General features: G+C 42.2%; 1 protein-coding gene across 1 annotated transcript; it reads left to right on the top strand.

The window, feature by feature from the left end:
• Positions 1-12,786: 12,786 nt before the first annotated feature.
• On the top strand, positions 12,787-14,323 carry LOC121597462. The gene is made up of 2 exons (XM_041923234.1): positions 12,787-12,867; positions 13,856-14,323. The coding sequence occupies exons 1-2, from the start codon at positions 12,854-12,856 to the stop codon at positions 14,232-14,234; spliced, it is 393 nt and encodes a 130-aa protein (XP_041779168.1). The 5' UTR covers positions 12,787-12,853; the 3' UTR covers positions 14,235-14,323.
• The last annotated feature ends 1,587 nt before the right edge of the window (positions 14,324-15,910 follow it).

Raw genomic sequence — 15,910 nt, 5'->3', positions numbered from 1 at the left:
CTTCTCCGCCGTGTCTAGGACCTAGGTCTCCGTTTTTCACCACTCATCGTCAACGATCGTACTGCGTTTTTCTCTCTCTCTCTCACTTACTCCGCTGTTGAGCTTTCCACCGTCTCCTGCTTCATGCTGAAGTTGTTTGATATGTGTGTTTTTCACCGTTTTCCGTCCCTCTTCCCCCTTCCAACGCTCGTGGCACGATTGCACCCAGGCCCTTGCGCCTTTGCGACGTACACTTTACGGCGATGTTTTTGAAATGCAAAAAGCTTCAAGCCAACTTCAAAATTTACTGCACTCGTCCGCACTGGGTCCGGGGCCCTGATCCCATCACCCATCACCCTGAAGGCGCAAACCCAACAATCCTCCCTTTTTGCTTCCCTCTCGACCCACAGTTTTAGTCTTCTTTTACGCTCTCTCTCTCTCACACACTTTGATCGTTGTCTTGCTCTGTTCTGCTGGCAGTAGTGTTATGGGCTCTTGTCTCCACACGAGGCTTCGTCAGGCACAGGATCCATTTGTGCTGCTGTTGCTGCCAGTTTTTTGTTCCCCCTTCCCCTTTCCTCTCTCTCTCACTCTCCCTTTCTCTCCCCCTCTTTCTCGTATGCCCCCCCCCCCCTCCCGAAGCCATATCAGATGGGAAAACGCCAAGGTTCTTCGCCATGTGATGATGAGTCTCGTCCGGGTGAGTGGAAAATAAACGTGCATGTCAGCTGCTTCATTCGTTGTCTTGTCTCTCCCCGGCTCCCGTTTCCCATCGTTGAAGTTTGCAACCATGGAAGGGGGAGCTACAACGTGTGTATATGTGTGTAGGTATGTGTGATGGTTGGTTGATGGTTTAGGGATAAAAAAAATCTCTCCAAAAGGACAAGCTACGCTGACGATCGCGCACGAACAAGGCGTACCCCTCGCCCATTTCAAACCAGAAGGCAAGGAGCTGGAACTGGAACTGTATGGGGAGCGGGGGAACGTGAAAAATATGTAGCAGAAATGTGAAACGTAGAGCAAAGCTAATGCTTCTTTGCAGCGCTATGCTGAGAACGGGAGGCAGCAGTGGGTTGTTAGTGTTCCGCGGGGGCGGGCTGATATGCTTTAGATTTTATCAAGGATATGAAGGGAAAAATATTTACATCTCATTCGCCGAGCGAGCGTGAATGTAGATGAGATGTTTTTCTCTCTCCGGCCACACCATCCACCCCTGTTTCCGCCCGTTTCCGCCCCACACCAGGAGCCTGCACTTAACGGTTATCCCTGTCGGGCGGACGGATGGCGAAACTACTACTAATGTCGGTGAATGCTGATGTCGGTTGTTGTATGCACGCCAGGGACGAGATTTGTGTGTGTGTGTGTGTGTGTGTGTGTGTGTGTGTGTGTGTGTGTGTGTGTGTGTGTGTGTGTGTGTGTGTGTGTGTGTGTGTGTGTGCGAGTGTGCCACATAGTTTGTAGCAGCATCTGGTTGGGATGGGATTGGATTACGACGGTAAACAAATTTATATGTGTAAAAAATGGGAACGTATTTGAACGGTGTGCTGCTTAGCAAAGCTGCCTGTTGGAAGAGAAAATTTTTGGTTAAAAGAATGGCGTGTTGCTTGAGTGACGCTATCGCTTTGAGCATTATGGAGCTTGCAATGTTGTATGATGAGCTCAGTTGTTGAGGAAATCGAATGTATAGTAGGATTGTTATTAGAATTGCATAAGAAGCAACACTTGATGCTCATAAAACCTACACAATAGTCATAAATTTTTATTCTAATTTTGGATATTTAATCATTTACAGAACTTTTCCAAGGTTTTTTGATTGATTCTTGAGAGTTTTTTTGGATGTTTTGCTTATTGTTTTTGCATTAGTTCTATGATTTATTGACCTCGTCACATGATTATAGAAACAAATTATTCCAAAAAGTTTGGGGAATATCAAAAAATCATTATGATCTCGTTACAGAGTTTTGCAGGGATTCTCATAGTTGTGGTAGACAGGTTGACTCTTCCTTGACTCTTTCTTATGAAAAGTGAACTTCGTATGTTGTTGTTCCAAGCTCCTTGGAAATTCCTACAGGATTTGTTCAACAAGGGTTCTATATAGTCCAATTTCCATTACATTAAGTTCATTTCACACAAGAAAGAGTCAATAAAGTGTCCCACAGCTATGAGAACTCCTGGAAAACCCTGTAAGAATCGTTTCACGCAGCCATTATGTTTTCGTTTAAAATATAAATTTATGTAAAGAGGTAAATTAAAACCCCCTCGCGGATAGTTTGTAACCAACAAATGGACGTGATTATTCCTCATCAAATCTTTCTTTTTTGTAAAGCCACCATTTTTAGTTTTACGATCTCCCATTTCCCCCATCTGGCCCACGCCGAGCGCCAACTTTAAATGCACTTTGGCTGGTTCAAGCGATAAAGAAATTGCCCCAGGATTAGTGCTAAGCGAAAGGCGCAAAACTTGACCACTTACCACACCGCACAACCACACTGTTAACCCACCTGGCTAACAAACCACCGGGCGCCAGATCAATCTTTTGCGCCAAAAGTGCCGAGGGAAGCCGAGGTGCGAGTAATTTGCCACATCTTATTAATTAATCATAGTTGAGAAGTTTCGCGCTCTCTTTTTGCTCTCTCTATTGCACACACCGTTCCCTTCCATTGGTACACTGGAGTGGACTTGCAAAATGGTTGAAAACTATTCACTTTTACGCTGTGTTTTCCCCCAAGTGCTTGGCAATGGCTCTTTCCTTCATCCCCCTCCGTAACTGCCTCACTTTTGCGCGCGCGTTGCGGTTTACCGATAACGCGCTCACCACGACTTGCCAAATGTCCACTGTGTCCAAATGGGGCCTGTGGCGTGAGGTCTGAGGGGGTGCCGCGGTGCGCGCACCAAGAGAGTAAGTTGCTCATTTAGTTTATCTATAATTCATATATTTTTATGATAATGAAGAAAATTATGAAAAAACTTTACGTTTTTAGTAGCTCCCTCTGTGTGGGACACTTGAGACTTGATGAAGTTGCACCATTCAGAGGGAGGGAGATAGAGAGAGAGAGAGAGCGTCCACGAGCAGTAGCTCGAAAGCGGTTGAAATTGCAAGAAGCTCAACGGGCGGAAAAGATGACGAGAGTAAGCAAAGGAATGGAAACGTCAAGCCCGGCAAAAGGAAAGGAAATAGTTGCGGTAGGAAGACGACTTGTGCAATATATAAGGATTATTATAAAACACTCGAGTTTGAAAAGTGTACTGAGCGGGCAAAGAAAGCAAACGCTACCGCTAACAAACAAAATGACCCTCCCAATAGACGAGGGCTCGCTTGCTTGCATGCCTGCGGAGAGAATGAATAAAAAGGGGAGATAGAATAGAAAAAAAAACAGCGTAAATGAAGAAAGAAAGAACACAAAAAAGGACGTGGTGCAAAAATTTGACATGATGGTAAAACTCGAACTCTATTATAAACAGAGCAGGCAAACCTGAGAGAACAAACAGGGCGGCCAGGGCACTACCGGCACTTTGTCCCTATCCTTCCGTAAGGTGTGGGGCGCGGTGCCGTGATGGCAAAGAGAAAGTGAGACTAATTATTTGCTCCCAAGAACATCACCTAGGGACACGTTAATCCAAGATTTGTGACCACAGGAACGGGCGGAATTTCTACACAGCCACATGGCCACATACATTTTTGTGTAACCGGGCTTTACTTTGCCGTTGTTTGCCTGCACCGCTTTCCGATGGCTGAGGTGTTTTGGTGAGGCTGGGTGGCATGGGAAGGCAGCAGAAAGGGCTAGCGTCCAAGACGCTGCGGGAAGGAAATAAAAATTCCTTCCGTTTTTACGATGGTCGCTCGGGCGCAGCGGCGTCGCTGGACGGGTGCGCTCAAGAATGCTTCGGGGAGCTGCCAGCTGCCTTCAAAGGGGAGGAAAGATCCAAGTAGGTAAAAGGTACTGGCGTTACGGTTTCTCACTTATTGCTTCATTTACTGTAGGGTTGAAGCTTTTACTGTCGTAGCGTGTTGGTGGTTGGGTTGATTGGAGATTTGGTAAAGGATGCGTTTGGTTTGCGCGGTATTATTATACTCTAGCGGTAAAATTATGGCTATAAAAAGATATATAAAAGAAAAGCTTTCATAACCTAAAACCTATTTGATTGGAACAAATTTTGGAACAATTAGAACATGTTGTTTTTCTTTAGTGCTAAACTTTTTCTGTAAACATGTATTCTATTTGATGCGCAACCAGGTATAAGTTGTAGATGTCCAGTTTATCACATCACTACAGTCTTAATTTAAACATTTCCTAGTCTTTGAAAGATCGGGTAAAAACTTATATTTAATTAAAATGGAACCTTAACCCTTTATTGCACTATTGTATACACTGTTCGTGAGTTTTAATAGGAAATTGCAACGAAATTCACAAATGTAACTCATATAAAACTACTTCAAGAGCCTTTAATGATACTAGTCATTTTTTAAAATGGAACCAAGTTTGACTGTTAATAGCTGAAATTATTGCATAATTTCATACACGACAAACTAACGTCTACATTATAAAAAAGAATAAAAATCGTCGCTTTTTAAGTGGTTTATGTACATATGCACTAGCAAAACGTTGATTGCAAATTCAATAATAGTATTCTATGAGTTTGTAGAAAAGATCTAACACCTCTATCAGTAGAAATTTAACCGTGGGGCCTTGCACGATTCTAGTCAGTTTTTTGTATGGAGTTTGACAGTTGGAGGCTGAAATCATGTAAACACTCCATACAAAACCACACACAAAACTAGCCTGCAATTTTCAGTCTAGATTATTCTAGCCTCAAAGCTAGAATTAGATTCGAGTACCTGCTCGAGAAAATGGAAAATCAAGGTGGTTACATGGTTACATTTATCCCAAGGTGCATTAAAGAGATCTGGTGATGGAATCCAGAATCAAAGTGTATGTAGTCCAGGTGGTCTCATAGAATGTTTTTTATAACCAAATTTGATTATCACTTTTTGACAGAATGAATGAAAATGTTTGTTCAAAAAAGCTTTCTGTAGCCTTGACGAATACACAAAACACTCTTACAATCTTCATTCAGAAGCAGAAACGATAAAAATCAGCCTTCCAAATTCATACATTTTGGGATAAGCCCACCTGTATATTATACTCACTTAGATAACTGCTCGAAAACTGCTATACAATGCAAACAGCTGACAGGCTGAAAACGAAAAGGACAAGTGAAAGAATTTTGTTCAGAAGCCATGCGCGATCAAAGACCCCGTATCGTTTAAAATGGACTCCGTGCGGCAGTTTATGGACGTCGTTTAAGTCTGCTGCGGCAGTTACAACATCTTGGCACTACCAGACATCAATAAGAGTATTGAAAGGAAGCCCAGTTCCGAATGGCTGACGAGTCTGAAGCTGTCGAATGATGCTGGAAATGAAGACTGAGGAAATATTGACTTCATTGCTACGTTCGCTTGGTCGGGAGGTTGATGCAACCGGCTTAGCGGTGCAATAGTACCTGGGAAACTGGTAAAGGTTGTACATTTTTTGCAAGTAATCCTTTAAAAGATATTTTAGGGTTTCAGCCCATATTATTATCTGAAAACATGTAAACAAATACAGATTCGTTGCATGTTCATGTATGATTGTTAGCTTATCATTTTTTTGCTAATGCATACATATTTTAGTGAACAAACGATAAAACAGTTAAAAACAAGAACCAGTATGGAAGAATGCAACTGTAAATTCGTCTAATTATTGGACAAAACACACTTGATCGATCTAGACCTGCCTAAGCCACTAATGAGCTTGGCAAGCTGTGACTTGTTGGTGTCCTTATAGCAGGCTGTGTCCGTTCCTGTGTACGGTTGGTAGATCCATGTTGGGCTTAAACGTATGTTAAGCATATGCTTAAGTTGTGCAAGTTGGCGATCGTACCACGGGGTCATAGCCTTGTCACTTGGGTATGTAAAACTACTACTGCTGTTGTTTGGTTAAGAGAAAGTGCAGTGCAAAAAGCAATCAAAAATGCAGTCTCGAGCATCGTCAACGAATTCAAATATCGTGCCGCAGTAATATCGTTGACGCATAACGAATTACCAACGCAGTCTTGAATTGCATCGCAAACACTTTGTAATAATGCTAATTGTTCCAGTTGTACTAATTGTTCCAGTTGTACTAATTGTTCCAGTTGTACTAATTGTTCCTGAAATGCTAATTGTTCCTGTTGTAGCTTGTAGTGTACAAGAGAGGCTTAATTATTAAATTACTTGAAAGCTTAGTGCCAAAAGTTATAATTGCACATTAGATATTTTTATTCAAATAATTAAACTTATTTGCAAGAGTAGAGCAGTTAAAGAATTAAACAGTTTCTCACTGCTCAGTCTCTAGCTCCTTGTAATGACTACAAATGACAAGTAGAAGGTGTTTAGAATACTTGATGATCTTCTGATAAAATTAGATTCCTCGTCAAAGTAAAATCACAGGACTGACCTGAATTGAGTTTCAAACGTCCTACAAAATATGGTTCTGTTTACCACACTCCTCATTACGTTAATTGTTCACCACTCCATCCTAAGACCAATGCAATGCTTTCTCTCCCCGAGCAAGATTAAATGCAAAATATAAAACCACACACACCACGCCGATTTGTGAATCCGCTTATCCGATTCCTATTGCTGAAGCTGAAAACGATGATCAATCCGCTGGTTCGGGGGAAGGGCTCTTTCTCTCCCCCGCCCTGCAACTCCATTGGTCATTTGACCATCGGGGACGCCGCACGAAAAGGAGACGCCTGGTCAGCTACGACAGTTTTCCTGTTGATGTTCGACCCGCCGTCGTAAAAGCGAAATATATATATAAATGTATGTGCTGGAAAGCTGCTCTGAGGTTTGGATTAAAAACTTTGTCTCCGAAAACTGTGCCGTTGGAGCGATTTCGTTCTTTTCCGAACGTTCCGGCACTCGATGAGCAGAAGGAGTAAGGGGACCGGCATGAAGCGGGGAGTGATGGCGCTAGAGGAAACGCAAAAATGTGTCATAAATAAAGAAAATCCGTCCGTTTCTGTCACTTCTGTGCTGGCGAGGCGGTATCGGTGGCAGCGGTGCTGGTGGAGCTACTGCTGCTGCCACCGCTGCTAATACTGCTGATGGAAGGCAAAGAGGGAAGGTTTCCCGAGGTGTGTTCCACCATCTCCCTCCCTCCTCCCCCGGCCCTTGGCTATCCCTGGCACCGCGTTCATCAGCATCGGGATCCCTTTTGTCTCCGCATGGTGTAACCACTTTCTGGCATTTATCAAACGAAGGCAAAAGGGGTAATAAATTACTCCGGTCTTAGTGTCTCTCCCGGATTCGCACCAGCTCTCCCGGTGTCGGGTCCCTTCTTCTCCCTCCCCGAGAATGTGTGGGGTGCCCTCGGTCTCATCCTCTGGTCGCCTGGTTTTGTGTGTCCCCTGTTTTCTCCATCTTTCATTGGCGGAATCGCCGAAGAAGTCCTTTTTCGGGGGGAGGGCCGTCCAAATGCGTCCAAACATTGAGCTTTTTCGAAAACTAACTGCACCGCGCAGTTGGCGCTGATGGCGATGGAGGCCAAGAGGTGGTGCTAGTGGCCATTGTAGTAGTAGTAGAAGTAGTTGTGGTAGTTGTACGATCAGCGACCCCGCCAGTGTTACAACCGAGCGAACATAAGCGTTCATACATCATAGAAATAATACAAAATGTATTTAAAAACTTTATCAGTAAATCTAACCATTTTCGGGTCGGTTTCCGCGATACCCATCCCGCTCGAAGGGGCTCGGTGTTAGTTGTACGGGAGTGTGTGCGGGCCATAGCGGAGGAAGAACAGGCGCCCGGTTTGGTGGTGTACAGCACTGTGGCATGTAATAGAACCACCGTAAAAGATCCATCTCTCCTTTCGTGACTGCCTGCACTGTTGCCCGGGCCTGCATATTGGCCTGCTTCAGCTGCTTTGCCTCAAAATGAACGTTCCAGAAATCGCGCTAATGGCCGACGATATGTTCTTGGGCTATGGGGCGCGCACACACACACACACATAAAAAATAGACCACAAATGGTACCCCTCCAATATGCAATGTTGTGATCCTGTGCAGCAAATAGCAGTCAGCCAGCAACGGTTAAGTCGACGACGACGACGACGACGAGGGGTATCTGTCATCAAAAGCGCTGCAGTTGCGCTTTTTAGCGTCAATGCTTAGCGCGAATTGTGCTGCCATAGCCTCAAACTGTGTGTATTTTATTTTTTCTCTCTCCATTCTCTCGTTTTTATTTATATTTTCCATTCTGCTTCCGTAGTTTTCAAAGCGTGAAAATGTGTACAGTGCAGAGGAAAGGACAGGAGTAAGGGTAAAGTATAAATTTGAGAGAGAGAGAGAGGAGAGAGTTTTGCCTTCCATCATAATGGTGCGCGCCTGCCGGGTAGCCTGAGGGAAAAGGTCTGAAAGGTCTGAAAAGTAGTAGTGAAATATGTAAATATGGTTAAATCCTTTTGCTAGCTACAATTTATAGTAGCACTCTTTACAGTAGGTAAAGATGAATAGCTCAAGTTTGCACTGCCGTTGACACACAAACATATACCGCGCAGAAAACAAATGAAGATATATGCAACGTGGGGAAAACCGGCGGCCGCTTAGACCAAAATATGCGACACGCAAACACAGCCACAATTTATGTGAGCAATCTGTAAAAACAAGCATTATTACTAGTACTATAAATAAGCTTGCGGGGAGTTTGAGATTTAGAGCTTTTTTGTTTTAGTGTACTTTTGTTTCAGAAACGGGTGTAAATAGTTTGATTTCTGCTCCCGATTTATGCGATAGAAGAGTTTCAAATGTTTCCATTTTGATTTTAGTTATAAGTTTTTTAATGATGAAATAACGTATTAGTTGTCAATAAAGATAATAAAACTACTTTTTGTATGTAAATTTAAAACAAAAGTCTCGTGGTCGGGTGAGCAGAAAGTTAGTAAGATTCGCACTTGGATTGACAACAATTGGTTTTACCTTCCGTTTTTGAGGAAAACTAACATTTTTACTGGTAACAAACATTCAAATAAAGCAAATAACTAGTAATCTTATCACGTAAGATAAGCTTAAGCTATCATTTAAGCTTAGGACCGCTCAAAAAGGTAGTCACGCTCAAGGAAAATGAATAGAAGAACATAAAGTACTTAGTGTCGTTTTAAATTTCGCGCACTGACATAATTCTGGAAGGCAATGGCGACCTACAAAAAAAGATAACAAATCACTATCTAATGATTGTCTGCAAGGCTTTAAAATTACTACAGTTTATTTATTCAACGCAGGTTTACTAGACTAGCTATGCATGTTCTACCTTTCAGCGTAGTTAGTATTATGTCAAGCTATAGGGACTGTTGCTTGTTATCAGGTCTTCAAACGCTTGAGCATCGTCACAAAATAAATGAAAGTGTTTTTGACAGCAAATTGGTAAAGTTTCAATTGGATGTATCTTCCCAACTAGGAAAGCTTAACACTTTTGCACCTGCTAGAACCATTTGATCGTGCAGTTTACTTAATACTCTACCATGACGCACGATATATGTGGAACTAACGATACTGCATTTTCAATGGCTAGGCAATTTAAAGACTGGATTGATCATTTTTATTTTATCCTCTAGGCTGCTTGGTATAAGACAAGCTATTTATTACTTATCAATTTCGGTAATATTAGTCGTTGATACAAAGATTACAGCCTGAACTCAGTGGTTGAGTTTTTTGATTTTTTTTTTGCTTTTTAATTGAACTGTCAGCCAACTATCGAGCGTTGTTACTTGTTGTTACGTGTGAAGTCGAATGTGAGTAGTTTTAATTGGACCTTTTTAGAACTGTCGCTCTCGTATGGATTTTCGCCGATCAGTTTAAAAATTAGTCTGTCTTCTGCCGCTTGACTTTTGCTACTGCCTTTCTTCAAGGCGACTATTCTCGATCAGCTGATTAATTTGGACCTCACTTAACCCTGCTTCGCGACCGCTGCTGAACTTTGTCTTAATTGGCCCTATTTCCGATAAACTAGCTGTTTTGCCTTTGGGGATATCTTATTGTCTGTTTTACAGTGCCATCTGGTGTTTTCCTCGTAAGTTATTCGAGCTTTGCTTGACAGCTCATTTTTTTTTTGATAAACATTACGGCTGCTGATCTGCACGAGGTAGATATTGTGCCAACACAACTTAAAAACAAGTCAACTAAAAAAGCGTTAAACTATTGAATTCTGAACTGAAGTTCTAGTTATAATAGTGAGATAGTTTAATATGTTGCCGTAGCACAAATATGCAAGACAATTAAATAAATTAAATAAATAAGATACACCAGAACAACATTTAAATAAAAAAACTCTACAATAAAATACGAACCTAGCAGTTTTTAATAAGTTCTACAGCTTACACTGCTAGTAGCTTTTTCTTTCCTTTTTTTAATTAATTAAGTTTAATTTACAAACTTTTTAACCTTTGACCTCTTAGCTTTGACCTTTGACCTCTTGGCATTGACTTTTGGCCTGTAATCAGTATGCCACGATAGTCTGACCGATTTTTTTTTGTAGTAGAATGGTGATATCATCTCTACCGCTAAATCTTCAATATCTTTTACTTTGCTTTATTTAATACTGAGCTTGAAGTTGGTTTCTGAAAAATCACCTGTTAGAAATGCATTTTATATTAGAAATTAGAATTTTATCTAAGCTTCCCTCATAGTGACGATTTTTTCTCGAAAAAATCTCCAGACGCTCCCTAGCCATAACCAAAGATATCGCTTACATTCTCCTAGGAACAAGAAAAGACACGACGGCACACGAAAGAGGGAGGAGCAAAAGAAAGAAAAAAAGGTATTATAAGCATGAAGAATAATTTCAAATTACTATAATTATACTTTACCGTGTTTATCTTTTTAATAAACGAAATGATCTTTTGCGCTTCATCGCAAAACTCCGCAAATGCGGCACAATAAAGCTGTAGCAAAACGGGGAAATTCATTTTTGCAAACTCCTTCTTCCCCCCACCCACCGTGGGCCTCCGGATGCATTTGAAAATAGGAAAGCAAATACTGCAGACTGGGAGCAGTAGTCGCAGTGGGGGCAGCCATTCGGTGGAGCGATTTTAAGTCACAAGTCAAGCCCTAATGGGGGAATGGGAAGTACTAGTGGTGCACGCGCCTAACAACGGGCCTTTCCAGCGCCATGCAAGGGGTTTGGTCAGGGATCAACGGTACCAGGAGTGGCGGTGGTGGGGAGAAAAATCTCCTACAAGAAAAACAAACACAACAAACGCGCGCGACGCGCCAACGGAACGGCACGGTGTGCTAATAATTTTCCGGGAATTATTATTTATTAGATAAATTTGCACCAACCGGTATTGTTATTACTGGGATGAATGTATGTTGCTCTGCAGCCGCCCGGGCTAAAGAATTCATTATGCTTGCCCGGTTGGGTGGTGGGAAACGGGACGGGCTGGTATGCTACGAAAATGAGGAAGATTGTTAAGCAGTCGCGGAACGGGAATGGGATGCGCAGCAGCAGCAGCAGCAGCAGAAGTGCAAACGCGATAGCGTGTGCGCAAGAATGGTATGGCGGCCTGCTACGTTGTACTATCTATTGGGTGGTGTGCATGTGCACATCCCGGGTTGATTCCAGGGTTGCTGCGCATACTGTTTGTCTTGTTCGCTTGCTGTTGCACCAACTCGCGCTACCTGTACCTGTTTGTTCGCTTGTGCAAGCATTTGATTCTACATCACCAATGCGCGGTTACAAGGCGGATGTAGCGAGGCCCGGAATGCAGCATGATCGAAATAAAGGCTTTTCTTCGGCTGTTTTTTTGGTGAAAACAATTGCCATGTGACATCGGTTTGTGTTGGTAATTACATGCAGGCATGAGCGCCCCGTTTCATGTAATAGATATGCGTGTTAAAGTTATCTAAAAATATTAAATTTAATATGAATATCACTTCTTCTTTTAATGACATTTTGTGTGATTTATGTGTACACTGTGTTTGAACTACTTTCTGGCTAAGCTAATAATGTATTTATCAATCAAAATAAGATTCTTCTACATTTTGGTATCTTTAAACTGTTCAGGTTTATCCCAAGCTTATTTGGTCCGAGTTTTAGCATGTTGTTCAACGATAATTACCTGACATCGTTTCGAATGATTGGTTTTCTCCCGTTCCCCTTAGGAAAGAAATCGTACCTTTCGTTTATGCAAATAAAAATTACACGAGCGATAGATTCAATTCAAATGACAATACAAGCTTTCAGGGCAGACTGTCGCCTGCCTGCCTGCCTGGCCAAACTGATTTTTAATCTCTGCACACACTCACTACAACACAATGGAATATAATTTGGAGTTAAATCGTCCGCTGCTGATACCGGGGGCTCAGCCAGATGCATGCATTAGAATGCAAAAACATTTCCATTGTCATCTTCTCCTACCGAGCACACATATAGAGAAATATATTTCGTACACAGGTAGTTTTAATACCCCTTTCCGGTGTGGCTTTTGGAGTACAGCCAATATACCGGTGGAGGTGCCGCGCTGCGCTGTATAAAATGTAAGGCAAATATGTAACAAACGCGGGGCGGAGGTTTTAATTTTCTTATGTTAAGTAGCGTTGGATTAGCCTGGGCGAGCTTTCTCTCCCTCTCTCTCTCTCTCTCTCTCTCTCTCTCTCTCTCTCTCTCTCTCTCTCCTTTTCACTCTTCCCTCTCTCTCCAATGGCACGCACAAGCTCGAATCACTCACACAAACACACATACACCCATGGGTGGTTTTGGGAGTTTAGAAGCTGGCTGGTTAAAATCAACATAGCATGCGGTGAATTGTGTTCCGTGGTTGCTCCAGTTCGGGATCGTGCTGTGCAGGCAGGCAGGATGCTGGCAGACAGGTGAGTGTGTACGTATGTTTTTGTTTAGGATCTTCATTGTGCGGTTAATGTTACTCAAAGTCAATTATCAAGCTCATTGTTGTTGGTGCTGGTGGGGGTTGGATCACGGCAGTTGGAGCTTGCTACAAACTGGCGGAAGGGGGCTGTGTGCTTATGTTGCAAGTGATTATAACAACCAATAGAAGTTTAGAGCTGCGATGGTTTAGGGTGCCAAGGGACGGGATACTACATTCGGAATTCAAATGATTCTACTGTTTTGTTTCAATTTAGTACGGTTTTTGAACCGGATTAAAGTGTTTAGGGAACGAATTATAACACATCTTGTTTTGCTTTGCATAAATGAGGGAATGAAGGTGCATTTTCTAAATTGTCTCTAATGCTAATGCTGACATTCATTGGCACACTGAATTGATGGTACTTCCAACTTTTTCGCTAATATCTCAACCAGTTCTTAAACTAGACTTAAATTGTTGATGTCATCTTTGCTATATTTAGATTATGTTTTACATTTGGAAAATTATAATACTTTTACCAGTTTTTTTCTCAAAAATAAATGATTTAAAAACGTCAACAGTGGAAGTCGAATAATCTTAAAAAACCAATTCTCAAAATTCCAGACGGCATGACAGATGGTCAGGAACACGTATTTCTATTGCTTTACAAATAAAGTGCGCATTATTATGTACGGAATGTAGTTTTACACATTTATATTATATTTTCTTAACATAACATATTACAAAAAAGCACTCAATTAGCAGTTTTTCATTTCAATTTTTATAAATATGATGATTTATTTGACATCAGCCAGAAGTGGTGTTTTAAAATTTACGATTGAATCGTGCCGGGTGTTTAATTGGTTACAGCAAAAAAACCCTTACTCAAACAAACATCCCAACCATCTCGTACACTCTCCCGGCTAAGCTAACAATTTAATCCACTGGCAGTAAAGTTTCTAAGAAAACCCTTTTTCCCGCCCCGACTCGTCTAGATGCACCTCCCTTGGCCGTATGCATTGGTTCGCCGGACATTGCCTGCACCAATCCAAAACCCATAAAGACCTTCAAACCGCAACTAAACAATCACACAGCACGCACGCCGCAAGAGGGCGAAGCAGCAGCAGCAGCAGCAGCAGGAGCAGCATGCAGTGTGCAGCACTCTCGGAGGCTCGGAGGACACGTAAACCCGGAAAACCACTGAAGAATCTTGGTCGGAAAAATATTGCCTTCTTCTTGCTTCAAGGTGGTGGCGGTGGTACTGCTACTACTCAGTACTTGCTTGGTACTTTTACACTGGCGCTTCGGTTTCCATGGACACTATCGTTTCTAAAACGCTCCGACTCAATTCGTATGAGCATTATTTACTTGTAGCAACATAATTTAACGCTTAATACAGTTTGTAAATAAAATTTCATGCTAGCTCGAGCAACCGGTTGTTGCCGTTGTTTGCACGGGTTTCTGGCCAGACAATGGAGCGTCCACTTACTGTGGGAGGTTTAGGCCCAAGTGGTGTAGGGAAGTGCATCGTTGGGCGTGTTGCATACGGTTGTACATTGAATAGATCATAGCACACAGCAAGAGGCTCGCACCTTAGGCTTGGCCGGCTGCGGCAAGATCTGGTAAAGATGAGATAAACTCGAGCGATGTTGTTGTTGGCCGCAAGGAAGGAAAGCTGTGAGATGGATAGATTTGAACAATGGCCTATGAATTTTAAAGAAAGTGGAATGATCAATTCGTGGAGTAAATGTTTGCTCAAATTATTTCCTGGCACACCCTGTGGAAGACAAATTGTGTTTTACAGTGAGTGACCACTAACTGAGAGGTTAAATTTGTGAGAAAAATGCACATTTGCTATGAATTTCTCTTCGTAAGATTTGGATCACCATTTTGGAGCTTTAGGGAAAGGACGCACATAATTAGAACCTTCTAGTTTCACTATTTTATTACCAGCATGAGTTTAATACCTTATCGACGGCATTCAACTGCCTCTCGGCGATACCATGTCCACCTTTTCCGCTGATGAAATGTTAATCGTGAAGGTATCGTGCCGCAATCGTTTTTGGATTAATTTGGATGCAGTTTCGGGAGTTCGGAATATTCACCCCTGTAGCTGTAATTATTGAGCTGTACACCGCGTACCCAGATGGCATGGCAGGCACGCTTGAAGTCTTTTACCATCGCCTCGTCACTGTGAAAGCTTTTGCATGTATGCGCGCGTTCTGGCGCATGGTCTGTAGCAGGTTAATTTGATCTTTTCTTTCCTGATAGGGTGCCAAACGTTGTGGCTTCCGCAGGGGTCAGCACAACAGCCACCGAGCAGCCACCTTTTATCGCAAAGGTTGGGCCGAGATTTGCAATCACATGTTGATGATGCCCGGTTGACACTGGTCGGCCAGCGACTAGGAGCTGGGATTTCGGTAGACGACTGCTGCTGCTGCTCTCGATGTGTGCTGCTGGAGATGGTACGATAGCAGTCGTACCGGGCTGGTGGTGTACATAAATATGTTTCTTAAGGGAGCAGTTACAGTAATCGCTTACTGATAGATACTACTAATCGTAAGTAGAATGCAGTAGAATGGATCATATACATGCGATAGAGCTGCGGCAGTGTTTGTGCGTTTGGAATTGTTTCTCTACTGCAGAGCGCAATGGCTGTGGGCGTTTGGAATGTTTTGTAGGGTTTTGGTCTTTCTCCAAAATGTATTATTCGTGTTTTTGAACGATTTTGGTACGTGTTGAATAGGGACAGTAATATGTTCCAAATAATTATTAGTAGTTTTTCTTTGGATTGTTTGTTGCATTTGACACACCGTTTGACAACGTAAAGCTGTAGAATCGAAGGAGGCGGTTACTTTCAAATTGTATGTTAAATCATTTGAATATCATGAAACGTTTCTTTCAACTTGAAAATATAAGCCTAAAATAATGCAATAAAAACATGCAAATGGAGAGTAGATTATTTGTGGAGGTAATTTCCAATTGAAACAGCATTTTTTACTGCTTGTCAGATGTTTTTCAACAGCTGTCTAATGTTTGTGATAGCTGAA

This window comes from Anopheles merus, chromosome 3R (genome assembly GCF_017562075.2).
Source record: "Anopheles merus strain MAF chromosome 3R, AmerM5.1, whole genome shotgun sequence".
Taxonomy (NCBI): domain Eukaryota; kingdom Metazoa; phylum Arthropoda; class Insecta; order Diptera; family Culicidae; genus Anopheles; species Anopheles merus.
This window is presented reverse-complemented; position numbering and strand designations above follow the sequence as displayed.